The 22,726-nt window shown below is 47.2% G+C and overlaps 3 protein-coding genes across 6 annotated transcripts in view; 2 read left to right on the forward strand and 1 right to left on the reverse strand.

Annotated features, from left to right (window-relative positions):
• Positions 1 to 282, reverse strand: part of TPCN1 (two pore segment channel 1) — a 77,128-nt gene extending 76,846 nt beyond the window's left edge. The window contains exon 1 of the mRNA XM_032768342.2: positions 2 to 282. The gene's annotated coding sequence lies outside the window, so the exon portion shown is untranslated. The remainder of the gene's footprint in view (position 1) is intronic.
• Positions 283 to 1,287: 1,005 nt separating this feature from the next.
• On the forward strand, positions 1,288 to 11,144 carry DRC10 (dynein regulatory complex subunit 10). Of its 3 annotated transcripts, none has more exons than XM_032768337.2 (4): positions 1,288 to 2,158; positions 6,423 to 6,656; positions 9,177 to 9,248; positions 10,463 to 11,144. In XM_032768337.2, the coding sequence occupies exons 1-4, from the start codon at positions 1,439 to 1,441 to the stop codon at positions 10,733 to 10,735; spliced, it is 1,299 nt and encodes a 432-aa protein (XP_032624228.1). In that variant the 5' UTR covers positions 1,288 to 1,438; the 3' UTR covers positions 10,736 to 11,144. The 3 variants fall into 3 exon arrangements, with proteins under 3 accessions (XP_032624228.1, XP_032624230.1, XP_032624231.1); XM_032768339.2 differs by having other exon boundaries at positions 6,423 to 6,706; positions 10,463 to 10,605; XM_032768340.2 differs by lacking the exon at positions 6,423 to 6,656.
• An 8,607-nt stretch (positions 11,145 to 19,751) lies between these two features.
• The window catches only part of AIFM3 (AIF family member 3), a 108,229-nt gene continuing 105,254 nt past the window's right edge, over positions 19,752 to 22,726 (forward strand). For both annotated transcript variants that reach the window (XM_075059966.1, XM_075059967.1), the window contains exon 1: positions 19,752 to 20,100. The gene's annotated coding sequence lies outside the window, so the exon portion shown is untranslated. The remainder of the gene's footprint in view (positions 20,101 to 22,726) is intronic.

Genomic DNA, 22,726 nt, shown 5'->3' on the forward strand with positions numbered 1-22,726 from the left:
CCTGCCCAGCAGCTCCCCGGCGCGCGGCACGAGCCGGCCGCGGCCCCCCTCCCCCACACAGCGACCCCTCGCCCCGCGTGCACGTTTCACGAGGATTTGTCACGCCGCGCCCAGCCCAGGCGAGAGCCAAGGTCCGCTCCCCGGGGAGCCCTGCGCCCCAGCCGGCGGGTCCAGCAACAGAACCAACCCCTCAAACCACCCCCGGCCGCTGCGACAACTCGCCTCAGCCAGCCAGCCGCCGACTCAGAGTCGAGCCCCGCCCACCGGCACCGCCCATTGGCCGCCTCTATCCAGGCTGCCTTCTGATAGCTCTCCCAGCCCAGAGACCCACCAATCGCCCCTGGGCACCCTCTCTGCCCCGCCCTGCCACTACCGCGGCGCGCGGAAGGGGATCCGGGTTTCTCCCCTTTTGTCCTGCCATTGGATGGAGGTCTCGCCATCAAAGTAGAGGTGAGCGGTGACGTTTCTGATTGGTCAGAAGGCTCGGTGACACACTGGAGACCCCGCCTTTCTCCGGAGATGGAAGGGGCGGGACTAAGCGTGCTAAGCGAGGGCGGCGATTGGTTACGAGGAGGGGTGGGGGAAGAGTCAGGGAGGCTCTGTCCCCGCCTTCTCCGTTTGGGGTTAAAGGTTAGTGACGCAGTAACCTAGCAACAGAGACACGCTGGAAATAGGAAGGGAGGCGGCGGCGGCGGCTTTGATGTGAGCATGTGAAGAACCAGGGAGCCTCCCCGGGAGCTGGGGAGCCCTGCCCCCAGCCCGACCCCCGATAGACCCGGGAGCCTCCCCCCGATCCTTGAGGGGACCCCTTTCCCCCCTCCCACCTCCACGAGACTGGGTCCCTCGCCGCAGTCCGACCCCCCCCGAGAGACACCGAGACACCAGTCTCCCAGCCTGCCCCCCACCTGCTCAGAAAGACCAGCCCCTGTTCAACCCACCTTCAGAGGGACCAGGGAGCCTCTTAACCCAGACCCTGAGAGACCGAAGAGCTTCCCCACCCCCTAGAAACCAGAGATCCCCACCACCATCCTAGTCTCTTCTCAGAACTGGGGAGCTTCCGCTCCGCCTTTCAGCATGGGGAACAAATCGCTCATCGCTCTGTCTCGGGGCCACTGGAGGCTTAACATATAGTTTCACCTCCAGCACAGAGACAGGCTGTCAGAGGTGTAAGGACCCAATATCCTGAATGTGCTTTTAAACCTAGAGACAGCCCCAGTATAATTCAACATTCACAATTTTTACCAAATGATATCATGTTGCTAATGCTGAAATCAAACTTTTTTTAAGGTAAATTTTGTGAAAGAAGAGCATGCAGCTGAAGCACCGGGAGGATCTAGATGTTGTTTGATTGAGATGTCCTCTGTGGCCCTACTCATATAGAAGATTTTTGCTCCCTTTCACCTTAAAATATTCAACTTCTAAGCATTTAGCTGAGAACATGGCAACAAAGGTGGCTACCATGCTTCAGTTACCATATGAGGCTACTGATTCAAGCAGCAAGTCCTTGGTGGGACACAGTCAGACTCCAAAAAAGTCAGCGATCAAAACAAGCCCACTAAAGCTCTTGGATCCAGGTCGTTCAAAACTTACCACTGTTGAGACCAAGAGGATCATATCTGTTTTGGATGAGGCCATCTTTAAGATAGAACTGATCAGTTTGATCTCTCACGTTACTGAATTTCTGGATGTCTTAAGCACTATACTGGGATCTGAGCTCATGGGTACCCTTAAGGAACATGAGCGGCTTTCAAACAACATGGAAGCTCTACTTACCCAGCTTCAAAGAGAAGGTCTGAAGCAGGAAGATGGAAGAGGGGACCTTGTAGGAACTGAGGAACAAATCCACCATCTTCAATTGCATCAGCAAGCTGTAAAAAGCTCTATCAGAAATATTCTGAGACTCTTTCAGGCTGACCCTCTAGCTTCTCAAGCCGTGAGAGATGAGGCCTATGCTAGAGATTTATCATTTGAAATGTTTATCAAAGGCCTTTCAGTGTTCCAGGGCTTCTTGCTTGAGAAACTCCTGACTAGTCCCTTAGAAGAACAAGAAAAGGTTCAATTCATGGAAGAAATCTCCCTCCGGGATAAGAAAAACACTGAAACTATCACAGCTTTAGAAGCAGAACTTGCAACGGCAATCCAGAGTCAAGACAATGAGGTACAGTGGTAGTAAGACTAAACATTTCAGGCTAGAGGGGAAGATCGTTGAAGGAAAGGCCAGTAAACTAAAATATAATCTGTTGCCTCTCATAAAGTGGAAGTCACTGAAATATTTCTTGAAACATTTTCTGAATTAGAAACAGTTGTTACATTTTAAATATAATTAAAATGAATCACTGCATATTTAGATTGAGGCTTTCAAACATGATTCTAGCATGTTTTGACCCCATCTTCATTGGCCAGTTCAAGCCCAGTTCACCCACCACTGAGTTTAAATAGTATTTAAGAATAGTTAAAACAATTGAATGTCTCGTGTAGACAGGGCCATATATATACTGATTGAATTTAAAGTGACAGTGAAGTCAAGCATGCTAGTCTATGTGTCTGAACCATTCAATAGCTAAAGGAAGAACATTGTACAAATCCATAAGGGAACCAGGGTGCAGCCTGCACGTATGTGGCCTATATCTTCTAACTGACCACCATGGCAAAGAGGGAGTCGCAAAAGCCCCTCATGATCAGGGCCATAATGTCAGCTCTCACTGAGAAGCACTAGCACCATTCCCTATAACTGAGACAGTGAAACAGTGACAGGGCAGTTCTAAAAAACTATTTTAAAAAAATCCGTTTTTAATACAGACTCCACATTCACTATTTAACATGTTTGTTATAGGCATTTTCTATGGCCTTCATCATAGTATTTCTGTGCCTCATGAACATTAATGAACTAAGGCCTACATCCCCAAAGGTATTCCCCAAAATACTCACAAGGTTCTGGCCCTAAGGCTCACAACCTTCTTCTGAGGCAGTATTGTTTCTTCATTTCACAGCTGTGGAAAATGAGGCTCAGATCGCACTACAGGTTGGTGGGCAGAGCCAAGACAAGAACCCAGATCTCCTGACTTCCAGTCCATTGTTGCCTTATACACAAACTATTCCTTCCTCCCTAATTATTTAACTAGTCATTTCAGTTTTCATATGGGGTACTGGTAGGGTTGCCAACTTTCTAATCACACAAAACGGAACACTCTTGCCCCGGCACTGCCCCACCCCTTCTCTGAGGTCCTGCCCCCACTCACTCCATCACTCCTCCCTCCGTCCCTCACTCTCCCCCACTCTCACTCACTTTCACTGGGCTGACGCAGGGAGTTGGGGTGCGGGATGGGCTGAGGGCTCCCGCTGTTGGTGCGGGCTCTGGGGTGGGGCTGGGAATGAGGGATTTGGGGTGCAGGAGTGGGCTCCAGGCCTGGAACCAAGGGGTTCAGAGTGTGGGAGAGGGCTCAGTGTTGGAGCATGGGGTTGGGGTGTGGGAGGGGGTGTGGACTCCAGTTGTGGCTGGGAATGAAGGGTCTGGGGTGCAGGAGGGGATCGTGGCTGGGGCAGGTGGTTGGGGTGCAGGAGGGGGTGCGGGCTCCGGGAGGGAGTTTGGGTGCAGGAGGGGGTTCAGATCAGGGGTTGGGGGTCAGGAGGCGATGTGGGGGTGGGCTCCAGGAGGTGGTTCCAACCTGGGGCAAGGGAGTTGGGAGGAGGGAGGGTGTTCGGGGTGTGGGCTCCAGCCAGGTGGTGCTTACCTCAAGACGATCCCAGTCTGCAGTGCATCAGGGCTAAGGCAGGCTCTCTGCCTGCCCTGGCTCCACACAGCTTCCAGAAGTGACTGGCATGTCCAGCTCCTAGGAGCAGGGGCAGCCAGGCAGCTCTGCGTGGTACAGGGGCAGCCAGGCAGCTCTGCACGGTACGTGCTGCCCGGGCCTGCAGGCACTGCTCCTGCAGCTCCCATTGGCCGTGGTTCCCAGCCAATGGGAGCTGCAGAGCCGGTGCTCAGGGCGGGGGCAGTGCATGGAGCTTCCCTGATTGCCCCTGCACCTAGGGGCCACAGAGACATGCCGGCTTCCTCTGAGAGCCAGAGGAGCCTGTCTTAGTCCAGTTGCACCACCAACCAGACTTTTAATGGCTTGGTCAGCGGTGCTGACCAGAGGCACCAGAGTACCTTTTCGACTGGGCGTTCCGGCTGAAAACTGGATGCTGGCAGTCTATCTTGTAGGCTTTGCATAAACAGTGAAAGAAAACAGAAGTAAGGAAACAGATTAGCAGTGGACAAAGCGTAAATTCACAAGTGAGCTTGTAAACAACATGTAGTTATTAGATAAAGAAATAGTAAGAATAGTGATGTGTGATAAGTTTACAGCTGCAGCTTTGCTTACTAGCCGTTCCGGATCTGTACAGAGGCTGGCTACAAAAATGAGTAAGCCAGTTATAAATCATGATGCAATGTAAAATGTAAAGCACATGCGTTAGTTTGTTTTCAAATATGTATATAATCTGGTGTATTATTATGTGCTTTGGAGCTGTGGTAAACCTCCATACCCACCCCACTGCATTTGAGCTTGATCACCTCAGCATAGTGTTGCTGTGTATCAGTTAAAAAACTCTTCAGTGATGAGTCCAGATTTGAGTTAATTTCTTGGGAACCAAGTGGAAAAGGCCTCGGAGAAAATCCCAACATTTCTACTAAACTTCTGTAATATATATGTATGTTAGTTTGTTTTAATTCTGGGAGCAGTTTCCAAATTATTCCTTTCTGTCCAAAAGACCTCCACAGTGACTATTTAAAACCACAATCTAAATTTACATGACTGCATTCCAATCAGCATTCCAAACAACATACACACACGCGCGTGCATGCCAAGCACATTCACTTCTCTTTCTGCTTGACGTTCCAAATGTAAGGTAAATACACAAGCTCTGAGGAAGAGCATTGAGCAGCTATTCTAGCCAGGCCATTTGACATGAGATGTTCATTATGCATCATTCAGGATTCCCATTGCTCTGAGATGGGATTCATTAAAAAGTCATTTTAATCTCTTTCTTTTAAAATTAAGAGTACAATAAAAACAGCAATACTCTTGTAGACATTAATTAGACCAAAACCAGTTAAGATCCAGCGTAATCTATTAATCCAGTGTAAATGAGCTGACATCTAGTGTAATCTGTTAATACAGCCTTGCAAAAATCTACCCAACCACTCCTCTGGATTGAGAAGTATATTAGTGGGGCCGATTTTTCATCATCATCATTGCAGGGAAGGGTAGCTGAGTAGCTTTTGGGCTTGGACTGGTACATTTCTGTGATGACTTTATAGGGATCTATTAGCCGCAGCACCTAGTTATTTTTCTTTTACGATTTAAAGCTACGATCCTGCAATCGGATCCATGTGGGCAGACACTGCATTCATTTAGAGCCCCATCAATTTCAGTGGGGCTCTGCACAAGCCCTAAGGTCCACTGGAAATGGTCCAGTTGAATGGATTGGGGTCAAAGTGTACTTAGCAAGGCAGTAGGTCAGGCAGGATAATCATTCTTTTTTTCGCACTTGGGGGATTTCTACAGAGGAACTGAGGCATTGGGGGTGAGTTCTAATTCTCAAGCTCAGGTCAGGCATGCTGATAATTCAATGCACTCATTGTTTTTAAGTGCAGTTTAGCAGTTTGCTCAGTGCTAGCAAGGAAATCCATTTCACTTGTTGGGACTGTATTTTTGTCTGTTCTAGACGGCCAATAGGACTGGTCACCCAGTCTAGCCACAGAACAGGCACAATAAGCCTGATCCCAAGCTCACTGAATTCAGTAGGAGTCTTTTGCATTGACTTCAATGGACTTTGGATCAAGTCCAGTGTGGATAGCAGCTGTGCCAGCTTCCCTGTGCTGCACAGCTGGTGTTCTTCAGTGCTGCCCATTCACTCCTTGACCTGTCTGCTAAACTTCCAACAAGAGTCAGTGAGGAGGGGAATTTCACTCTGGGCTTGTCTAAACTAGAAGCACTACAGCAGCACAGCTGCAGAGCGTCTGGTGAAGACGCTCATTGCCACCCAGAGAGAGCTCGCCCATTGGCATAATAAATCCACCTCTGTGAGAGGCAGTAGCTATGCTTGTCCACACCAGGGTTTAGAATGGGGTAATTTACATCGCTCCGGGGTGTGGATTGTTCATGCCCCGAGCAATGTAAGTTATACTGTAGTAAGCGCTAGTGTAGATCAAGCCTCAGTGTCGGCCTAACTCTGCTCCCTTTGAAGTCACTGGGGGTTGCACCAATAATTATGTCAGAGTTCTGTGCAAATGCAGTGTCCTCACTGTCATTGGAATGTAGTTACTTATCTTAGGACACTGGTGTCTTTGTAACTAAGTCTTAATTCTATCGGAGGTTTGATCTGAAAACCCCTTGATGTACCCAGCAGTTCCTTATGGTGCCTCTTTTTCCTGGGTTTAGATTATGAAAATGAATGCTGCAATCAGGGATCTCAAAAGCCACTTACTTCATCTGGAGAAGTCCTCTGAAAGCCACATCCAACGCACAAAGCAGGAAGCAGAGAAACTCCAGAAAGGGGAGCTGCGAGTTTCCCAGGCAAAGTGTGCCAAGATACAGCAGGATATACATCAGCTAAGAGCACAGCTCAACGTTCTCATCATAGACAATCGAGACTCAGAGCTGGCTCTCAGAAAGGTATCGAGGGAGGGGATTTCTAGAGAAGCAAGCAGACCTGTTAAAGTGCTGTGAGTTTTTCATTTTGTCTGCTAAGCTTAACCACTTAACTGCTAACAAAAACAGCGAGGGGTCCTTGTGGCACCTTAGGGACTGACAAATTTATTTAGGCATAAGCTTTCATAGACTAGAGTCCACTTCATCGGATGAATGAAGTGAAAAATACAGGAGCAGGTATAAATACATGAAAGGATGGGGGTTGCTTTACCAAGTGTGAGGTCAGTCTAGCGAGATAAATCAATTAACAGCAGGATACCAAGGGAGGAAAAATAACTTTTGAAGTAGTAAGAGTGTGGCCCATTACAGACAGTTGACAAGACTTCATGCATCTGATGAAGTGGGTTTTAGCCCATGAAAGCTTATGCCCAAATAAATTTGTTAGTATCTAAGGTGCCACAAGGACTCCTCGCTGTTTTTCCTGATACAGACTAACACGGCTACCACTCTGAAACCTGTTAACTGCTAACAGACATTCCTGGCAGAATGTGCCTGCTGTGCAGCTGAGCATATCAGCTATGATCTAACATGCCACTGATTTCACTGGAAAGCAGCATCACAGCAACCCTTCAGCAAAGGGTCTTATTTGTAGTTACCTATATCTCCCACCGGACACGTACATACTGGGCGCCAGCCTGCCTCTGAAAACACTTGCAATATATAGCACAGGTTACACAGTGCTCTAGTAGGCCAATGAAGCAGTCAGAATTCATAGCCCCAAAATGACTACTGCAAAGTGCAAGGGAGACAAACTTATTCTGAGAAACAAGGGAAGAAATCTGAGGCCACGTCTAGACTACGCACCGTATCGGCGCGTTAAAATCGATTGCTCGGGGATCGATATATCGCATCTAATCTAGACGGGATATATCGATCCCTGAGCGCGCTTATATCGATTCCGGAACTCCACCAACCCCAAAGGAGTTCCGGAATAGACATGGAGAGCCGCAGACATCGATCCCGCGCAGTGAGGACGGGTGAGTAAATCGATTTTAGATATTCAACTTCAGCTATGTTATTCACGTAGCTGAAATTGCGTATCTAAAATCAATTTTACCCCGTAGTGTAGACCAGCCCTGAGACCATCAGAGGAAATGACATCAGTCAGACAGCATCCTCACTTTCCACTTAGCTAGGTGCCCTCCCAATCACCAACATCTCCAAAGCCTCACAATACAACCCTAGTGATGTTGTTCCTGCTGGAGAGTGGCTGAATAGTGCAGGAAAAATCTATAGTGTTAAAAAACTTTATCTTTTCTTTTCTAATCAGTGCTCAGTCCAAATGGGCAGAGACCAATTTGCAGGCAGAACATATTACATTATATATCTTCTCTAGCTCTTTCAAAACACTGTACAGTCCAAGGCAGAATAAAGCTTCATAGTGTAGGGGCTCCGCCAACATGGCAAATGAAAGTTTCCAAAGCAGTATGAAATCCAAGAAACCCCATTCATTGTAGGCCTGCTTTGTCATCCGGCTCAAATTCAGGCTTCAGGGCATTTCTCTGCTTTCTGTTTAAAGCTGCTCAGCTCAATTAATTATACATGCTGCGGGAGTCGGGGAAGAAAGAAAACACACTTTCTCACCACTGAAGTCTCCTTTCCCTTCCTACCTGCTCTTCTCCTATGACCCAATGTTTTAATTGGATTGAGGAATTCATGTGTGAAGAACTGGGAACAGTCAGAGTGAAGCACTGGAGGGAGCGGGTGGACTCTCCTTCCTTAGAGGTTTTTAAGGTCAGGCTCGACAAAGCCCTGGCTGGGATGATTTAGTTGGGGATTGGTCCTGCTTTGAGCAGGGGGTTGGACTAGATACCTCCTGAGGTCCCTTCCAACTCTGATATTCTATGATTCTATGCTAGGCTAATCTACCTCACATAAAGGCAGGAGCTGGTCATCAGGGCCTGCCAAAAACCTGGCTCTGATACCATCCATGCAGAAGAGGTGTGGTCAAATAGGGAACTGGGTCTCTTAACAGTGAATGAGTAAGCTTAACTGGTGAAATTCTCTGCCCTATAATATACAGGAGGTCAGACTAGATGATCTTCTGGCCTTGAACTCTGAGTGGTTCTACAGAGTACGGATACCATCAGCTTGAAGGAAACTCTCTAGGATTCCATCACACAGTGAGGTCAAGTTATTTTCAGCTCATTTTCCAACGGTCCAAAATACTTCTGTATTTTAACCATGCCCGTCATTACAATCAGTCTAGTGTCTCTGTGCTGCAGCTGAATCCCAGCCGCTTGCTGTAGACCAAGCATGCTCCATATTCTGTAGGTGGATGATGTCTGCTCTCCATTAGAGGCCCCGAGTCAGAGAAAAAGACATCTCGGACTGAAGAACCTTTCCAAAAGGAGCAGGCATCACTCAAGCATACTAGCTGCTGGGATTCAAATCTGCAGCTCCTTTCATCCCAGCGTACTGCATGTTATATTTCTATATTCAGCTGCCTGTAAATGTCATTTTTTCCTGTGTTGTTTATTTTAGAAGAAGTACAAAGTGGAGATGGAAATCGAGAACTGGATCCAGAAATATGATGCTGACATGGGAGAAAAACAGGTACCTTCAGTGGTCAAGACAGTTGGTTCTTCTTCGAGAGGGCTTGTCCATGTGGATCCCACACAAGGGGTGCATGTGATGTACACAGACAAGCCATTTCAAAGAAGAACCACAGTTATTATCAGGCACGTAACCATTTTTCTGCCCTGCTTTTGTGTTCAGCTGCTCTCTGCTGTATAGGCATTGTTGAGAAGGGTCATGTCAGCTGCAGAATCCTATCCTATTCTAGCGCTGGATGATTGTTTTCTCAGTGTATTGGATGGAATTGTCGTGTTAGTTTCCTCAGCCCTACTGGCTCCACCTAGTGTACAAATCAAGTGCTATTCCACATCACTGCTAACTTGTTAGACAGATAGTTCAGAGTCTGGAGAGTGACAGCAAATGCATCATTGTCTATCTTCCACATTAAGCTTAACAGTCTTAAAATGATGTCCACACCACCTAATCCCTCCTAGAATCCACTAATTCCTCACATGTTCCTGGCATCTTAGTGGATGTTTGTTTCATTATCCAGATCAAGACAGGGTGCTTGGTTAACAGCAAAGCAAGGGCCCAAGGAGGGGGACCTGGAAAATTGTTGTTAATTGGCCTTAATAGTAGGTCCTCTGCCTTGTCAACCTTGTAATAGGAAGCAGAATTGAGCTCAGTACATGATGGCTTGTGGCACCAAGCCCTGCTGATTCCTGGCTGCCCATGAAGCCATCATCATGAGCGCAGAGGCAGAATTTGATAAATAAGGGTTGGTAGGTCTGACACACAAATGTTGCTGGTTCCCCTTATCCTATCATGTAAGCATGTTATCTCCCTACAGCTGGGTTATAATGACAAGAAACCACCATCATCCAGCTGATTGTGTCTATACCATAGATAAAAAGTTGCTTAATAAGTTGAGAGTTGCCTGGCCTTGCAAGGCAATGGATGGTAACAACTGGAACCATGCCTGCAATTTTTAAAGAAACCTAAACGAATTGGGAACCCAGCTCCCACTGGCGTTGGGCGCCTCCTTTTAGACCTCTTTGAAAATTCCATCCCAAGAGATGAAAAGAATAAGGGCTGCAAGTGGCCCTGGACGCATTTGTGATGGATGAAACGATCCCTGTTTATATACAGCCTGTAAAGCTCTTTGGGATCCTTCTGGAAAGAGACCACCTGTGCTAAATATAGGGTGATATTATGAATGTCATTTATAAGTCTGGTGTTTGCTGTCCTACCAGACTGAGTTCGAGGAAGTCGATGCTGTCTATACTGAAGAGAAAGCCCAGCTAGCTGAGCTGAAGGAGAAGTATGCTGTGCTTGAACAAGAGTATTCTCAGATCAAGGAGGAGAGGAGGCGATCCCAAGAGAAGAAGGAAAGAGCTGAGAGGGAACTGGCTATCATGGTCCGTGCTGCCACCCACATTCAGGCCTTCTGGAAGGGCTACTTGGTCAGGTCATTGTTAAAGTCAAAGAGAAAGAAGAAGGGAAAAGGCAAGAAGAGCAAGAAATAAATTAGTTCCGTCCTTTCCCCTTGCTCTCTCTTCCCCATATTGCAGACATTTCCCCTTGGACCTCAGCTATCTAGGGTGTCTTCACTTCAACCAACCAACCAACCTCTCCAGGATGTCTATGGTTTTTATATACACAAATTTGCCATGTAAAAGTGATTCTATCATAAATAAATGTCAGCCAACATGTTAGACTTCCAGGTGGGATATTTTAATTGCTTTTGGCCCGAATTTAAGAGAAGAAGGATGATCTTGTAGTTAAGGCACTGGACTGGGAGCTGGGACTCCTGGGTTCCTTCCCCAGCTCTGCCACACATGGACTGTGCGACCTTGTACAAGTCACTTAGGGCCCACTCCTGCTCCTGCTGAGGGTAATGGCAAAATTCTCACTGACTCCGGCACCGGTCCCAGTACAGACACCAGCAACAGTCCCATGTGACATACCCAGCGTACGATCTAGACTAGGTAGTAGCTGTGTCACCTCTGCTCTCTAACTTGGGGTGTCCTTTGCACTGCTTGCTCACACGCAGCTTCTGGCATGTAAGTCACTCTCAGCTGTGTGTGTGTGCAATCATAGGCACCGACTCTGGGGGTGCTTCGGAGCTGGAGCACCCACGGGGAAAAATTGGTGAGTGCTCTGCACCCACTGACAGCCAAGCTCCCCCCTCGCCTCTCCTCTTCCTCCTCCCCCCCAAGCGTTGCGTCCCCATTCCTCCACCTACCTCCCAGTGTTTCCCACCCAGCCGCCGCCAAACAGCTGCTTGATGGTGTTAGCAAGCTCTGGGAGGGAGGAGGAGGAGTGGGAACGTGGCATGCTCAGGGGAGGAGGCGGGACCAAGGTGGGGATTTGAAGAAGGAGTTGGAATAAGGGCAGGAAGTGGGCAGAGTTGCGCAGGGGTGGGAAGAGGTGTGGCGGGGCCTCATGGAAGGGGTGGAGTTGGGGCAGGGATAGAGGCTGGGTCCAGCATCCAGGGGAAAGCAGGGAAGTCACAACTGCAGCCTCACACTCAGGATTTCACTAGCCTGATTTGCGCTGTAGGATGACTCCAGCACGCTCCCAGTCTCAGACTTCCCCCAGAAATGTATGTCTTACACTGCCCAGCTCGCTCCCGGACAATACAAACTCCTGTAAAGTGTGTCATTTTATTAACAGAAATTATAAGCACAAATCTTGTTACCCCATATGGAATTCTCCAAACACAGTGATTTAGATAAAACAATAAAACAAGTTTATGAACTATAAATAGAAAGATTTTAAGTGAATACAAGTAATGTAGCAAAAAAGTCAGAAATGGCTACAAGAAAAGGAGGAGCTTACTCACTTTATGCAGAAACGATGGTTCGTTGAGATGCGTGTCCCTATGGGTATCTGCGCCCCCGTACCTCTACTCGGAGATTTTAGGTAGCAGTCTCCATTCAGCCCGCATATGCACCCTTGCTCCTTGTAGTTTGCCTCAAGGCTATCTAGCACAGGGGCTGTCAGCCTTTTTCTTTCCGAGGCACCCCCCAACATGCTATTAAAATCCCCATGGTCCAGCGTGGGGAGGAGGGAGACACAGGGCTCTAGGCTGGGAGGGGAGGGGACTCTTGGGCATAGGAGTAGTTTGACTTCTATTTTGGGGGGGCAGAGGCCAGCAGGGCCCAGGCCAGCTCTGCATGGCAGGGTCAGGGGAGGGAAAGGCACCGCCACCCCCTGACTCACCTAAGCCGGCCACCCAGCCTGTCTGGGTTGTGTTTGGGGGGATGCTACCAAAAAATTATAACTCAAAGCAGGAGGGTTCAGCTGGCCCTGATAAGAGGGCTGGGGGCCAGGAGCAGAGAGAGTCTCACTCTAGCCCTGGAGGGAGAAGGACCTGGCTGCCTGGGAGCAAGGTACCTGAGGTGGAGCAGTGCTGGGGACGGGCAAAGGGAGCTGGGGAGCTCCAGCCTGGTAAACCCTCAGCCGCAGGCATTGATGAGGCCTACAAAAGGTACTGGGGCAGCACAGGGAAAGGCAAAGGCAGCAGGTCCTAACCCCTTGCCAGTGATGAGTGGCCTTTACAGTCTGCAGTTTGCCCCAGTGAGTGGGGGCTAGATGACGATGGGCAGTAGCCACTGAGGCAAGGTGGGTGTAGAGGGTTGGAGTTCTCCTCGGAGGGGAGACCCAGAGTGGGGGTACTGCAGGGAAAGAACCCCAAGGTAAAGAAGCACTGGGATCCAGGAGGGACACAGGGGCTCTAGGGCAGGCGAGACACTGAAGCAGAGGGCGCTCCAGGCTGGACAAGAGCTAATTCCCAGGATGACCAGCAGGAGGCGCCTCACCTCTCGACCTTGCTACACCTCTATACTTACTACATGCCTCCAGCTTCCATCCAGGACACATCACATGATCCATTGTCTACAGCCAAGCCCTAAGATACAACCAAATTTGCTCCAATCCCTCAGACAGAGACAAACACAAGATCTTTATCAAGCATTCTTAAAATTACAATACCCAGGACCGGCGCCAGGGTTACAGACTGACAGAGCCAGAAGGATACCCAGAAGTTACCTACTACAGGACAGGCCCAACAAGGAAAATAACAGAACACCACTGGCCACCACATACAGCCCCCAGCTAAAACCCCTCCAGTGCATCATCAACAATCTACAACCTATCCTGGAAAATGATCCCTTACTCTCACAGACCTTGGGAGGCAGGCCAGTCCTCCCTTACAGATAGCCCCCCAACCTGAAGCAAATACTCACCAGCGACTACTCACCACACCACAGAAACACTAACTCAGGAACCAATCCCTGTAACAAACCCCGTTGCCTACTCTGTCTCCATATCTACTCTAGCGACACCATCATAGGACCCAACCACATCAGCCACACCATCAGGCTCATTCACCTGCACATCTACTCATGTGATATATACCATCACGTGCCAGCAATGCCCCTCTGCCATGTACATTGGCCAAACCGGACAGTCCCTCTGTAAAAGAATAAATGGATACAAATCAGACATCAGGAATGGTAGCATACAAAAGCCAGTAGGAGAACACTCGAATCTCCCTGGACATTCTATACCAGATTGAAAAGTAGCTATACTTCAGCAAAAAAACCTTCAAAAACAGACTTCAAAGACAAACTGCGGAGCTACAATTAATTTGGGCTTGAATAGGGACTGAGGGTATGGCTACACTTGGAATTTCAAAGCGCTGCCGCGGCAGTGCTTTGAAGTGTGAGTGTGGTCGGAGCAGCAGCGCTGGGAGAGAGCTCTCCCAGCGCTGCACGTAAACCACATCCTTTACGGGTGTAGCATGCAGCGCTGGGAGCCGTGCTCCCAGTGCTGCCGCTCTGATTATACTGACGGTTTACAGCGCTGTATATTGCAGCGCTCAGGGGGCGTGTTTTTTCAGACCCCTGAGCGCGAAAGTTGCAGCGCTGTAAAGTGTTGAGTGTAGTCAAGCCCTGAGAGTCGCTGGCTCACTACAAAAGCAGCTTTGCCTCTCCTGGTATTGACACTTCCTCATCAATTATTGGTAGTGGACCATATCCACCTTGTCTGAATTGGACTTGTCAACACTGGTTCTCCACTTGTAAGGTAACTCCCTTCTCTTCATGTGCCAGTATATTCATGTCTGTAGCTGTAATTTTCACTCCATGGATCTGAAGAAGTGGGCTTTTTTACCCACAAAAGCTTATGCCTAAATAAATCTGTTAGTCTTTAAGGTGCCACCCGACTCCTCACTGTTTTAGTGGATACAGACTAACACAGCTACCCCCCGATGCATGAGTGAAGTGATCAATTAGAAACTGAATGTCATCACTCGTGTGAGCAACTGATGTACAGTTATTAGCAAATACAAGCTCCTTAATGAGTAAATTTGCCACTTGTATGCAAGTATGGAAGCATGGCAGATTGAACAAATTTCCATTGGTGCAGAACTGGATAAATGCTCCTCTGTCAGTATCATGAAATTCATCCATAAGCGTAGCTGAGGAAAGGATGGAAAAGAGTGTGGGAGCCAGCACACAGCCTTGTCTGGTGCCATTGGTGACCGGAAAGGGGTCTGCAGTGAAGACCAATGCAAAGAATTTAGTTAGCTTTGGCACAACAGCTGTGTCTTCCTTCACTGCTGTTTTAGCACCTCGATCATTCAGTGCCCCCCACCTCCCCCGATTGTTTGCAGGCTTCCTGCTTCTCATATACTTAACTTTTGTGGGGGTTTTTTGCTGTTTTGTTTGTGTGTCTTTTGCTAGTTGCTCTTCAAATTCGTTTTTGGCCTCCCTAATTATACTTGTGCATGTGACTTGCCAGAGTTGATGCTCCTTTCTATTAGATAGCAATAGAAAGCCAATATCATACTGATCATTGCATGGAGAACAAAATTTAAATTACAGATGTATTGGGAATTATATTATCAAAGTGTGTCTGCCAGGCAGGGCTGAAGTTACCCAACCTTAGATAGAAGAATGTGGTTCGGTCACCTGGAATGTATTTCCAAGGTACATTAAGAGACACTGGGAATGCAAATTACATACGAGATAAACAGGACCATCAAGACAGCAGGGAGATTGTAGGAAGCAAATCAGTTTGCATTTTAGCAAACCTCAGCAGGAGAAGAAACCAGCATGGAACTTCCTTCACCATGAGACCTCATGTCGCCTTCCTCACAGCTTGAATGAACTTTGCTTTGTATGTGTGTAGGGGGGGTGACCTTCAGAAGGATCCATTTTAAAGGCTCACTGGACTGTAAAGAATGGGGCAGAGAAACACAAGACTGTAGTTTTGTTAACTCTTAGCCTCTAGAAAACATTATATTTGCTTGTGCCCATTTCTAACTCTATTTTTTATATTTGAACTCATGTAAAATCCTATCCTTTTTGTTACTAAACTTCTTTTACTTTTCAATCTAAACCACCCCAGTGCTGTGTTTGATTTAAAGTGAATGTTCGCTCCAGTTAATGTGGGAAGTTGCTGGATACTGTATCTTTAAAGGAACAAACAAACTTAATCTCTCTCTCTCTGGTCCAGGAGAGGATTGGACATTGCAGAGTACATGGTTTGGGGAAAATCTGGGACTCAGAGTGTGTTGGCATCATATTGCCAGGTGTAACCAGGGTGTGGTCAGTGTGTAACAAGCAGGCATGTGCTGGAATGAGAATTGTTGAATAAGAGCTGCTTAGCTCACAGACAGAGCAGGCGTGTATGCTGGCTGGGAGCATCTGGGCAAAGGCCGCTACAGTAACCGAGCCTTCTGAGGTGCTTAAGATTACAGGCCAGGCAGTGACAACTCCTCATTGGTCTGCATTAAGCCCCAGAAAGCGACAATAACTAATTTTTTAAAAGGTCAATGGAGCAGGGGTACTGGATGCTGGGTGTCCCACAGCAGTGCGCTAGCCCCCCCGCTATAAAATCATTCTTGTGTCTGTGCCTTCTCACTCTCTCACCTCCTTTCCCTCCTAATGACTTTAATTAATTAGCCAAGAGGCCTGCTTCAACAGGAGAGACTGAGGGATCCCTACTTCAGACTATCCCAGTCTCCATCATTGCTAATTTTAAAATTGAGATTGGATGTTTTTCTAAAAGTTATGCTCTTGCTCAAACAGGAATTAATTCAGGGAAATTCTGTGGCCCTTGTTATGTAGAAGTTCAGATTAGGTGATCAATGGTCCCTTCTGGCCTTCTAATAAATAAGTCTATGGAAAAAACAAATTCCCTCCCCCCCGCCCCCGGCCTTATTCCCAGAGAAACTGACAGCCCACAGCCCATCCCACCTGCAGCATTGCTTCCACAGCGACACTGATGTCATATCTCTAACTCACCACAGGATGGCAGGGTCTGTGCACCTCTTGCATGTGTCTAACCCCTAGGGGTAGTAGCAGGGTCTGTAAGGTTTTGTGTCATGTCTCAAAACTACCTGTGTTTGTGTTGCACGGTTCTTTCCATGTGAGAATACCGGAGGACAGGGGGCAATTGTTTGATGGATCACTGGAAAGGCCACAGATTCATGTACAAGGGACCAGTCTCAGATCCAGTCTCTCAGAAGTGATTAAAAAAACCCCAAATTGATGCTCTCTCCCTAGCTTCTTTCCTTTCAAATTTTACACAGCCCCATGATGAATTTTATTGCACAGTGGCTTGACTGGTCTAGAGGCAAAGCTTCCTGCTTTGTTTACAAATGCTCTCAGATTCCCATCCTAGCTAGGCTCTTACAAACACATTCAGTAACTTCTTATGTGTATAGAGAGAGAGACACTCCATGATTAATTTAGTTCTTCCTGTTATATCCAGGAAAAGGCTGAGTCAGGAGTAACCACATCTAATTTTTTAAGACTCTAGATTCCTACTGCTGCCTTTTTGTGTGTGGCAAGGTGGTGTGGCCCTCTAAAGCGGCAAACTGAGGTTGCTGGAGTCCTAGGGTACCCGGATCGGCAGGTAGTGATGATCTATTGGGGATCGATTTATCGCGTCTACCTAGCCTTATCTTCAGTGTCCCTTACTTTCCTATCCTGACAGCTTGTTGCAGCCTGGACTCCCCTTAATGGTTCTTTCTGGGGCCTCTGTTTTTAGGTTCTTCTGTGTTTTACTGTATGCTCTGTCAAGTATCAGAGGGGGGGCCGTGTTAGTCTGGATCTGTAAAAAGCGACAAAGAGTCCTGGAAAGGCAGCAGAGAATCCTGTGACACCTTATAGACTGACAGATGTTTTGGAGCATGAGCTTTCATGGGTGAATACCCACTTCGTCAGATGCATATAGTGGAAATTTCCAGGGGCAGGTATATACATGCAAGCAAGCTAGAGATAATGAGGTTAGTTCAATCAGGGAGGATGAGGCCCTGTTCTAGCAGTTGAGGTGTGAAAACCAAGGGAGGAGAAACTGGTTTTGTAATTGGCAAGCCATTCACAGTCTTTGTTAAATCCTGAGCTGATGGTGTCAAATTTGCAGATGAACTGAAGCTCAGCAGTTTCTCTTTGAAGTCTGGTCCTGAAGTTTTTTTGCTGCAGGATGGCCACCTTAAGGTCTGCTATAGTGTGGCCAGGGAGGTTGAAGTGCTCTCCTACAGGTTTTTGTATATTGCCATTCCTAATATCTGATTTGTGTCCATTTATCCTTTTCCGTAGAGACTGTCCAGTTTGGCCGATGTACATAGCAGAGAGGTATTGCTGGCATATGATGGCGTACATTACATTGGTGGACATGCAGGTGAATGAACCGGTGATGGTGTGGCTGATCTGGTTAGGTCCTGTGATGGTGTCGCCAGTGTAGATATGTGGGCAGAGTTGGCATCGAGGTTTGTTGCATGGATTGGTTCCTGAGCTGGAGTTACTATGGTGCGGTGTGCAGTTACTGGTGAGGATATGTTTCAGGTTGTCTGTGGGCCAGGACTGGCCTGCCACCCAAGGCCTGTGAAAGTGTGCGATCATTGTCCAGGATGGGTCGTAGATCCCTGATGATGCGTTGGAGGGGTTTTACCTGGGGCACCTTAGAGACCAACGGCTGCAAGTCTAAGTCTGTTAGTCTATAAGGTGCCACAGGACTCTTTGGTGCTGTGTGCTCTGTATAGCTTTTGGGCTGTTGTGGCTGGCATGAAGGGGTTGTTTTTCTGTTTCCTGTTTCACAGAGATGTTCTGTGATTTATTGGGTCTTTATCTGACCCCACTACTACCACCAGATAGTGATTACAGAGACCCACGAGGCCAGGACACCATAGTTTGAATGAATGTTTTTATTTCCTGTTTACATAGACACATCTCCTTGTGCTGTGCCTGCTAGCGACTCTCAAAACTAACATCACACTTCCACATACCCAATCACGGCTTGAGTGGCTGGTGGCGAAGCAGTATGGTTCTTGTCCTGTATGCAAGAGATCAAAGATTTAATTTGCTGTGGGAGTGGAGAGGGTGGTTGCTCTATTGGGATGTGTAAATGGCGGAATCCCTTACTGTGGGTGGTGTGTGAGTGGGGGATTCCCTGACGTGCATGGTGTGTGTGCACTATCCCTGAGCAAGGGATACCATTGAGTAGTGGGAACATTTCCTGTTTGCAAAGTTGTATGTAACCGCAAATTCAAATTCCCTTCTCCCCACCTCTTGCAGAATTGGTAAAAATGTTTTTCCCTTTACATTTAAGCTCCACATGTAGAGTTATGGTTTTTCCCATGTGGCAGTAGAGGCAGCCTGTGCAGTGACTTGGCTGGTCTAGTAAAAAGCTTCCCGCTTTATGTGCATATGGTTGCTGGACCCACTAGCCACTTGCAGATGTGGTAAAAAAAATTTAGCATCTCAGTAAAATATCCCATATATCGGGGGAGGCATAAATAAACCTGTATATCACTGAGAAGAAATAAAAGTCACATATCAGGCAAGAATGAAAGAAAAAACTATGTTCGGAAGGAGTAAAATCAATCCATAAATCAAGAGGAATTAAAAAAAAACATTTCAGGGGTAGTATAAAAACTCCATAGAGTAGGAGATAGTACAACCTCCTCCCAAAAACAAAACAAGACCATCCGTATGATTAAAATAATCTCATGTATTAAGGGCAAGTGGAGAATGTCATACATCAGGGAAGTAACAAAATCCTGTATCTAAAGTGGGAGTGGGGGGGGGGGGACATATATTTGAGGCATTAAAAACGAATCACTAGATCTGTGGGGACGGATGAAAAATACAATATATTGGGGGGAGCAGTAAAAAACATGAGTGCGGGAGGGAGGGATGGGCGGGGGTGGGGTGCACATGAGGTACCTGGCAGCCCACCCTCATGCATGCCATTCCCTAGCACCCCATCCTGACTGCACTCAAAACCCCTGCACCCCACATGAATGGTATCCCACACCCCCGACAGCTCCCAGCGCTATAGTAACCCTAAGTCTGCCCCCAGCACTGGGTCAGGTACTGATGTCATACAATTCTCGCAGCATGAGAAGATACAAGTGTCCAACAGCAGCGAAGAGGTTAAGCAAGAGAAGTTCACTGGCCTTCTTCACTCTGACATCACAGCCAAAGGCCTCCTGTCAGCCCCCAGAGGGTTTAGGCAGTGAAGCCCTTGGAAAGGTGCATGAAGTTCTTTAGCAAGCCAGAGTGACTCTAAAGGTAGGGACAGCACTAGCAGTAGCTAAATGAAAGTGGGTGGGATACGGGAGAATTCCTGCCGCCCTGGCATTCTGAGCTACTTTATTAAGACTGCATGCAGCCCAAGAGAACTGGCCGTATTCCCTGCTGCAAGCCTAGGACAAGCTGCATTACACACACTGTAGCTCGGCTCAAGCTTCTTCTAAATTGGAATACAATGCAAAGGATTTCCAGTCTCCCTTTCTGCTGCCTGAAGGGACTCTGAGCAGCTTTCTTGTAACCTTAAGTTTTAGTTTCACTGTGGCACCAGGCTTTCTGCTCAGGTAAGCAGTTATTTTAGGTTGTGCATTATTTTGCTTTATGGGCAGCAAATGGATAGATTCCTCTTTGGTTGAAAACTGAAGTGCAAAGATGCTGTTTCTCTCAAACTGTGATCATGTTCATGCTAAACGCTATTCTGTTGACATTGCTACCGGGATATAATTATGGCTTTCTGAATAGATTGACTATATCATCCTACGCAGTATTTGCTCTAATTTAAAATTAAAACCTAAGAAAAGATACAGGCCGGTGCTTCTAATTTAACATTGACAGATTGCAGGTCCCATATGCTGCAATGTGTGTTGTTACTGTCAGCATAGTTAAGCTGATCTGCTCTGCCAGCATTATCAGCACAAAATGCAACATTTTATTTAGGTTCGGCTGCGTCAGATTTCTTTTTATATTCAGTTTGGGCCAGTCCTAGGCTTCATTAATGACAAATGTTGAATCAGTTCTGCCAGTATAAACAGCACTCACATTTATTAATTATTCTTGGTAGCCTCCAGTGTAAGTTTGACTCATTAAGCACAAGATGCACGGGCTCGTAGTTAAAGCACAGGACAATGAATTGGAACCGCTGGATCAAGATTTTCAAACTTGGCTACCTAAAATTAGGCTCCTAAATCCATATTTAGGTATCTAAATTGGGATTTGGGGGGGGGGGCACCTAACTCTGTTAGGTTCCATTTAAAAATCAAGCCATTTATTTAAGGATGGAATTTTCAAAGTGCTGAGCACTCTGCAGCACCAAATGAAACCGGTGGAATTAAGTCCGGTTAACCAGCTGTTTAAAAATGATCTTAGGCTGGGATTTTAAAGAGTGCCCAGGAAAGTTGGGTGCCCAGCTCCCACTGACTTTCTGTGAGATTTGGGCTCCTCGTGCCATTTGGCCCCCTTGAAAATCACAGCCTTAGGACCCTAACTATAGGCAGCCAGCTGTGAAAATATTGACCCTGAGTAAAGCAAAGTTGCAGATACAGCTCTTCCCCTCCAACTCTGAGATATTTAGATTGAACTATAGAGCCACATTTCATGGCTTGGGCACCTTTCTGCTGGGCTGCATTTTTAGCTCTGAAATGGTCTTCCAGGACGCCACTATTCCAGGCACTGTACAAACAGAACAAAAAGTCCCTATCCCCAAAAACTTATAATCTAAGACAGCAGACAGATGGATGAGGGAGTACGAGGAAACAACGAGACGTTATTGGTCAGGGTGCCAGGCAGTGATCTCAGCACACCAGTGGCCTATTGTTGATAAGGGGAAATTCTCACCAGTATAAGGGGCAGCATGGGAGAATGCAGGGGGGTGCTTGGAAATTTAACAAGTGGGTGATGGAAGCCCATCATGGGCTAATGGGAGGCAGAAGGAGAAATGATAGGTGGGGTAGGCATAGGTCATGAAAAGATTAGAAAATAAAGACAAGGAACTAATGTTTGTTGTAATAGAAAAGGAAAAACCACTGGAGGGATGCAAAAGAGGGATGAAGTGGTCAGAATGATGAGCTAGGAAAGCGATCTTTTCAGCAGCGTTCAGAATGGAGATGAGCAATGCAAAAGTGCATTTATCAAGGCAAGAGAGAAAGATGTTGTGGTAATCAAGACAGGAGATGATGAGAGACTGCATGAGAGTTTTAGGTATGTGCATGGATACGAAGGCCGTATCTAGGAGATATTTTGCAGAAACAATCAGCAGGATTTAGACTTAGCCTGGATGTGAGGATCTAGACAAAGTTGGAGTCTAATGTGATGCCCAGGTTTTGGACCTTAGTGACAGGTAGGATGGTGATATTGTCCTCAGTGATCAAGAAAGGATGTAGCAGGAAGGGACTGGGGGTGATTAAGAGTTCTGTCTGAGCCACGCTGATCTTGAGGTGACAGTTGTAGAAGTCAGAGAGGCAGGCCAAGATATTAGTTTGGACAAAAGGAGACTGGTCTGGAGTAGCAATAGAGATCTGAGAGTCATTACAGATGGCAATTGATTTGTGTTGGTAGATAAGATTAGGCGGAGATCCAGTGTAAAGGGTGAAGAGAAAGGGACTAAGGACAGACCTGTGTGGAACCCCCACAGAAAGTTGCAGTAGGGGGATGAGGAGCATCCTCCAGACGCATCTGAAGGAGCAACTTGTGAGGCAGGAGGAAAACCAGGAGAGGACAGAATCACAGAAGCAAAGGGACAACAAGATTTCAAGAAAGAAAGAGCATGGTTGATGGCCTTGTTGGTGATTGAGGAATCTAAGAAGATGAGGATGGAGTACTAGTTCTGAGCTGTCAGTAGGAAGAGATTATCCAGGCTTTGGTAGCAGCGGTTTCAGTGGAGTGCAAGGAGCAGAAGCTGGATTGGAAAATTCTAGGCTGGAACTGGAGGAGACATCAGACAACAATTGTAGACAGCACATTCAGTAAGCTTATATATGAAAGGGAGATGGGCCGGTAGCTGGAGAGGCAAATGGGGTCATGGGTGGATTTTTTTAAGGTAGGAAAGAATAAAATGTGTTTGCATTATGAGGGAAAGGAGCTGGAGGAGAGTGAGGAGAAGAGAAAGGGAGGGGATGAGAGGGGATTTGAGGGAGATCAGGAGATGGGATAAGGCCACTGGGGAAAGTGGAGGGTTTAGAGAAGAGCAGATAA

This window comes from Chelonoidis abingdonii, chromosome 22, assembly GCF_003597395.2.
Source record: "Chelonoidis abingdonii isolate Lonesome George chromosome 22, CheloAbing_2.0, whole genome shotgun sequence".
In the NCBI taxonomy this organism is placed as follows: Eukaryota; Metazoa; Chordata; order Testudines; family Testudinidae; genus Chelonoidis; species Chelonoidis abingdonii.

Coding starts and splice junctions, on each gene's coding strand:
- DRC10 (XM_032768337.2), top strand. CDS start 1,439: ATGGCAACAAAGGTGGCTACCATGCTTCAGTTACCATATGAGGCTACT. Junction 2,159..6,422: donor TCCAGAGTCAAGACAATGAG/GTACAGTGGTAG, acceptor TCCTGGGTTTAG/ATTATGAAAATGAATGCTGC. Junction 6,657..9,176: donor CAGAGCTGGCTCTCAGAAAG/GTATCGAGGGAG, acceptor TGTTTATTTTAG/AAGAAGTACAAAGTGGAGAT.